We start from the raw sequence: 7,212 nt of genomic DNA, 5'->3' as shown, positions 1-7,212 counted from the left end.
TGTTTGTTGTGTTTAACTGTATGTGTGTGGACCATAAAAATAATATCCCATGCTTATGAGGATCCTCATAAAGGAAAAGAAACAAAGAAAACAAAGACTTAAAAGTTACACATGGGTCATGAACACAGATGTGCAGATGCATTCTAAATTGTTTGTTTTGATCCAAGGTTAGTCTAGCTGCTCTTACAAACACAAACACACACACACACACACACACACACACACACACACACACACACACACACACACACACACACATCAAAAATGTGCAAGTGAACGTCAGGTGGCTGGACTCACACACACACACACACACACACACACACACACACACACACACACACACACACACTGGTAGGAACAGTCCCATGAGCAATAAGCTTGTGTACTGTTCCTACAGCGTGTATTAATTAGCCCAGTGGGCAGAGAGCAGAGCGTATTGTCTTGTGTTGGATGGACTGTTAATGAAGCGCTGTGAAACATGACACAACACCTGGTGTTTGGCTGAACACAAAGATGCTTGTTCTCTCTTTATCAAACTGTCTGTCTTATCTGTCTGTCATGAGTCCTGGGAAGAAAGGGTAGATTTTTTTTTTATATATGAAAGAGAGAGAGAGAGCTGAGGAGCTGTTCACATTTTCCATCTGTTTATTCCACTCTATCTTTATGTCTTTTTTCCACTCTCTCTCTCTCTCTCTCTTCTTTCCCATAAAGTCTCATTGCACCTATTTGCCTACAGACATATTTCACACCTACTAATGAGAGCAAAACGTTTAGGAGGTTCTTTTTCTCTTCTTTTTCTACGTCCCATCTCGTTACAAGCGGCGAATTTTAGACATATTCCCCCTCAGGACTCGGACACCTGAAACCCGCACTAAAGCCATGAGCCCAGGAGAGCATCCATAATTGATTGTGTATCAACACTAACTTGGCGTGATGCGGAGCTGACTCAGAGAGGCCAAGGTCTAGACAAAGCGGGGCTCAAAATGCAGGCAGCATCTTGATAAAAGTGAGCAATAACAGGCTTTTGTGTTTTGCTAGGACAATATTGTAACATAGATGGTCAGTCACATGCACACATAGTCATTAAGTCCCTCTGTTGGGCTGTTTCTGGTCCTAATATTGCCTTTTAGAAAGTATGAACAATAAGTCTTATTCTATATTGGTAAATCATAACTTCACTTCTGCATGTACAGCTGTCCTCAACGCTTTACTGAACCACTGTTGCATTGTGTAAAGAGATGCAGGCTTCTGAGAGTCATGTTGAACAGTTTATCATCAGTATGGTGTCCAACGGCTCCACTTACTGGACAGATGACGTAGCGCAGTGTTAGTAAGAATGTAAACAATGAAAAAAAAGAGTGATGGTAAGGTTCATTTAGGGGCTATATGCAAAATGAAGCTGGATGTCATTCAACCAACACACTGACCTGGAGTGATTTGTGTTGGAAGAATCAGATTTGGTTGTTTATGTCTCTTCAGGAGACATCACAATTAACTGGGAATCTCACAGTTCTGGTCGGCCATGCCAACAAGTTTTAGTATTGTACATTTACTGAGCGTTTTTGGGACAAAGCGGGACAAACAATTAGTAAATATTCAACCATGAGATATGGTTGAATTAAATTCGGTTCAATTTGAGTCAAAAGTGATAACAAAGCAGTGGATGACCGTACTGCAAGTCCTTCCTTCCTGCTGCTGTCAGGCTGCACAACCAGCTCTGCTCCCAGCAGACCACATGACACATGACAATAAAAACATGAAAAACATGACAATAACATGACAATAAAAACAATAATAAAAATGACATGACAATAAAAACCTGACAATAAAAACATGACAATAAAAACCTGTGCAATACAATACACTGTGCAATAATAGTTAAAATAGTTTTTCTGTCTGTAAATATAATATTTCAGTTATTGTTGTTTTTCTACTGTTTCTTATTGCTTATTTATAATACTTGTTTTTTTTATTTTCATTTTTTATTTTTATCTTGTCTTTCTTTTACTATGTCTCTTGTGTGCACTTTACTCTATGCTGCTGTAAGCCTGCACATTTCCCCGCTGCGGGACTAATAAAGGATTATCTTATCTTATCTTATCTTAAACAATTTAAAAAATATCCTTCCTTTCTACCAAAAAAAACTCATTTTCTCCAGGTAAATGGTGTGAACATCGAGGGTATGCGGCATGCAGAGGTGGTGGCCTTCATAAAGAAAGGGGGAGACGAGACCTGGCTGTTGGTGGTGGACCAAGAAACAGACAAACACTTCAAGAGGAGAGGGATTGTCCCCACAGTCAACCTTCTCAGAGGTAGGAGCAGCACGAACAAGAGGCTATGTGTAACGTATAAACTTCAACTTTCAGGAGGCAGCATTGTCAAGTAGGTTGTGGTCATATTAGAAGGTCAAAGCAGGTCCTGCAAAGAATGAGGTTGACAACAAATTTGTAAAAACAAATAAAGAAATGAGAAATTCCCTGGAACAATGGCTACATCAAATCCCATTTATTCATCAATACATTTATTTCTTTTTTAAGCGTTCTGTGCAGGCGTGTGCAGGCGTTGGACTGTGCATAACTTGTCATTTGTTTTTGATTGGGACCTGCAGTTTTCAAATTCTTTCTCAGAACAGTCTGACTTATTTGAAAGGCGTGATTCAATAGTTCCAAATTTGTTTAGCCCAACACGACTACACGACCCCATGGCTGGAAGATCTATTATTATGGAAGAGTTGACGAGGAGGAGACGCTCCTGTTCCTGGAATTAATAATGGTGGTGGTTGTTGTTGTAACAGGATATGAGATACTTGCCTTGATAGATGTTAAAAAATGTTATTAAATGGAAGTAAAGTCATTGTTGATTTCAGCGATAATAAGAAGCATCTGACATTTCAGTCCTTTCTGGGAAACTTGTAAATTCTTAGTCATCTATTGACCTTTAAAATGAAGCATGATTTCTTGACTTTAAGACCTTAAAATACATTACAACAAACCTTTGAGACTTATATCTGTTGAGTGAGATCCCTTTGAACATGAACTATAAAGATTATAAAGTATACACTAGTGAAAAACAACAATATATTGTTTGTTTCTCCAGACTATGACGGTCCGTCCATGTCAAACGGCTCCCCGAACCCTCAGATCAACGGCAGCTCCACCACACAGTCCTTCAGGTCCACACACTCCGACCTCAGCAGCCAGGGAAACAGCACACAGGTGGGTGTGAGCGTCCATGTGTGGTGCTGTATTTGTTCTTTGGTCTCTCACATGAAAGGTCGTACCCCTTAACCTTTCTCTCCATCTCCAATAATATCTAGCTGGCGGATGACGGCGGCCAGCTGATGGACCCGTTCGCTGAGATGGGCCTGAGTTTGAGCGCTACGGCAGCAGAGGAAAAGGTAAAGGTCCATTCCAAAGAGAAGAAGAAGGCGCCGCAGATGGACTGGATGAAGAAATACGAGCTGTTCAGCAACTTCTGAGACCACCCCACCACCACCCCCACACCACCCCCTCCAATGACACTACAAACACCAGAGAAGAACCAATACCCCCCTTACAACAGAAGATATTTTGTTCCTGGAATTAAATGTGACAAAAGGAAAAAGTTGAACTATGAATATAACATTTAACAGCTTCCTTTCCCTCTTCAAAGTACAACATGAAGAAAGTTCTTTCTGTCTGCAAAAACTGTGAATATTTTTGCTATAATCAGAAGAGCATCTTTAAAAGCATCCCATACGTGTACTTGTGTCAGGTGCGAGTGTTACAAGCAAGTTTCCACAAATTTACCTAAATCCTCACCACTTTTTTCTCCACTTTAACCCTCCTATTCTCCCTACTTTAAAGACTAAAATCAAACAAATGAGGGAGACAGTTATTTTTATATTTAAAAAGTATAAACAGCTATTACAAAAACAAGTATCCCATCATCATCATGGACTGCATTGAAGGAGTTTTATGGACACTGTGACAATAATGATTGTGGACATTGTGGGAGTTTTGGCCCATCAGTCAGAGGAATCCCAAAGTTGGCAGAAGATCACTGTGAAAGAGTCGAGACCCTCCACCTCCACCTCCACCTCCACCTCCACCTCCAGCCCACGCAGACGTTGGATAATAATCACCCGCAAAGAAAAGGACGGCTGTGTGTTACGTCTCCTATATATATTTGTACTTTTACACAGAGTTCATTAACTGATCATCAGCCCTGCTTTATTCAAAGAATTCATGTTACTTGTTATTTAGCACTCCGTCTCAATAATGTATCACCACTAACCTCTTTTACGAAAGTGCTCCAGTGTACATGTGCATAACAAAGGAAAGCACCACTAACAATAAATGTATTGACAAAGTGAACAATAGAAACTGGAACATAGAAGAAAGGAAGTTTTTTTTCTCAGGACAAATGACGCGATGAAAGAGTTTATCATTGGAGAACAGCAGAGGGCAAACTTACACCACAAATAGAAGAGTGACACTTAAACCAAACAGAGAAGATGTTTTCTGGCTGTTTTTTTCTGGTTGTGTCCGACAACTTCTTAGTTTGGATCAGTTAATTCTACTGGTTACCTGGCAACAGCTCAGGGTCAAGAAACAGTGCAAAATGTACATGTTTGTTTTTTGTACGGATTAAACAAACAAGACAACATGTTAGTTAGTGAGCTTTAGAGGTGCCCGGCTAGCTGTTCCCCCTGTTGTCTAGTCTTCATGCTAAGCTAAGCCAACCAGCTGCTACATATTTACCAAACAGCTAACCGGCTACTCACGTTGGCCTAAATTCACCACACAGACACGAGAATGGTGTCAATCTTCTCATCTAACTTTCATACAAATAAGAGTATTTCCCCCCAAAATGCCCTCACAATTCCTTTAACTAAATACGGGGCCAGGTTGAGGAAAGAAAGCATCAGATAGTATGTTGGAGTAAAGTGTGGGAGAGGCTTCACAGTGAGGTCAGAGATGCTCTGGAGGATCTACTGAAAGAGACGCTGGGAGCCGGGGAGCTTACTGAGGATTACGACACACACAGGGACAGCTGTCACACACACAGAAGGAGCACAATGTGTGTGTGTGTGGAGAAGGTATAAATGCCCTTATCCAGTCAGTGTTGATTAAATACATTACAACAAGAGGGACTGCAGGTTGGAGGGTCATATATGTGGACATCTTGTCTTGGTTTTGTAAACTCACCCAGCCTTCATTCATCTCTGTACATCAGTCTGTTTGTTCTGACAGTCACAGCAGAAAAAACACTCTGTTAACACGTCTGATGTATATACAGTATAAGAATACAGTATATATGGCAGGTTGCATTTTTTCAATAAAGTGTGACAATGGCGTTTTTTGGAATATATTAAATTCTTGCCATCGTCTCTTAAGCCTTCTCCAGTCCGTCCTCTTGAACATTTAGTTTTCCATCCCTCTCCACAAGCTCGTACTTTGTTTTGAACCTCTTTGTCCGACTGAAGCGATCACATTTCTCTCACATTCCTCCTTTTTATTGGTCTCTTTTATTAGTTGGGCTACTAAAATATCTCCCATTTGCTCCCGTTTCCTCTCTTTCTCTCCCTCGGTCTCTCTTGCCGAGGATTATGCCAGCGTTCAATTTCAGTTTCAGCCCGTTCTCAGACAATTCACCACCAGACAGCTGCCGGGAGCTTTGAGGCCACACAAAGGTTAAACAGAGGTCAAAAGTGTGTTGAACCTGTGTGTGTGTCTGTGTTTGTATTTTTATTTTTTATCATTTCTATGTGTATTTAGTCTAAGAAAGAAATTGGTTGAAGAAGTACTCAGATGTTTTAAGTAAAAGTGCAAATAGAAATCACTCTATTAAAGTAAAAGTCCTTCATTTAAAATTCAAAACAGTTTGAATGTTTTATGTTAAAGTTTCAATAGTAGATTAACTGGTTGGGCAGAAATATTTGAATTGTAGGTGGAGATAGTTTTACTGTATAAATGTACACTTTTGGCTCAGTTAAAATGAACTGATAAACAATACTGCATTTCATTATGTGGATCAAAATCAGCAAAGTGAGCCCTGATGTCAGAATCAAATTCCATTTCTACAGACGACAGCCTGTAAATACTACTGATTATGAACACAATAAATAAAGTCTATGGATAGCATGACAGGTGCTCATATTAGAGTACACCAATTAAATTGCCTGCCAGTTCTTAGAGGATCAACGGCAAAATAAAACATCAAGTATGAGGAATATAAACTCCACAACAGCTGCATCCATTAACACACATATTACAGCAAAGGAGAGACTCACACACAGGTCCTGAACTTGTAAATGATGTAGAAACCAAGAAAATAGTAAGTTCTGCTCCACATATTTGTTCTGTACTTTTCACTATAGATGTATTTGTGATATAGATATGGTAATTTTACCCCTTTCAGCCTCAAACAGTTATTTAAATGAAATGAATGTGAGAAGTTTAAAGCGGAAATTGGAACTGTTTACACCTAGACAGATGAAACGTTTCTATGATCAGTTGGTTAGTCATAGACATCAAACAGTAGATCACATGTAGCCTCAACACTAACCAGAGAACAAGTCATGACCAAAACCAGAGTGCACCGAAGCCAGGACCAAGGATTTGACAACAAGAGTCCCACACTGCAGGACACAATTAGGATGAAATGTGGAACATGCAAACCACAGACACTCCTCACAATGATCTGAAAGGTGCACATTCCTACAGAAAAACAAATGAAGATTAATTTGCATTTGCCTCTTTCAGTGCCATATTTAGTGTATATGTGTGTATGTATAAGTGTGAATGAGGACAAGACTGAGTGAGAATGCGATTGATTTTGAATCGAGACAGAGACCTTCCACAAGACATAATGTCAACTGATATAACCCAATAATAAGCCAGTACAATATGTCAGAAAGAAAGAAACACATGTTCTGTCCACTAGCCGGCGCACCACCAGCATTTGACATCCAGGAAGTGAGCCAAACACTGGTAGCGTGGAGGCTGTTGGTCATCCAGTGCCCTACCTGATCTTTGTCGAAATGGAGCGAGCCACACGTGGGCACATTATCAGGCTCCCCTGAGGTTATGGCAAGGCCAACTAGTGACGCTAGCGCTTCAAAGGACAGGCCCAGTTCAAAGCCGTCTGCAATTTCAGCGCAGTAAAAGCAGGAGAAGAGAGAAAGCAGAGAATAGAGCCACAGGTGGCCACTTTCTGTCCCGCCCGTCT

At 40.4% G+C, this 7,212-nt stretch overlaps 1 protein-coding gene across 1 annotated transcript in view; it reads left to right on the top strand.

Annotated features, from left to right (window-relative positions):
• Positions 1 to 5,837, top strand: part of LOC129098240 (Na(+)/H(+) exchange regulatory cofactor NHE-RF2) — a 31,705-nt gene extending 25,868 nt beyond the window's left edge. Inside the window, 3 exon segments of the mRNA XM_054607225.1 lie at positions 2,159 to 2,312; positions 3,097 to 3,215; positions 3,317 to 5,837. Coding sequence (XP_054463200.1) covers positions 2,159 to 2,312; positions 3,097 to 3,215; positions 3,317 to 3,478 — 435 coding nt within the window. The 3' untranslated portion in view covers positions 3,479 to 5,837.
• Positions 5,838 to 7,212: the final 1,375 nt, after the last annotated feature.

This window comes from Anoplopoma fimbria, chromosome 11, assembly GCF_027596085.1.
Source record: "Anoplopoma fimbria isolate UVic2021 breed Golden Eagle Sablefish chromosome 11, Afim_UVic_2022, whole genome shotgun sequence".
Classification (NCBI taxonomy): Eukaryota; Metazoa; Chordata; class Actinopteri; order Perciformes; family Anoplopomatidae; genus Anoplopoma; species Anoplopoma fimbria.
The sequence above is the reverse complement of the archived record's forward strand: the minus strand, read 5'-3'. Positions and strand labels throughout refer to the sequence as shown.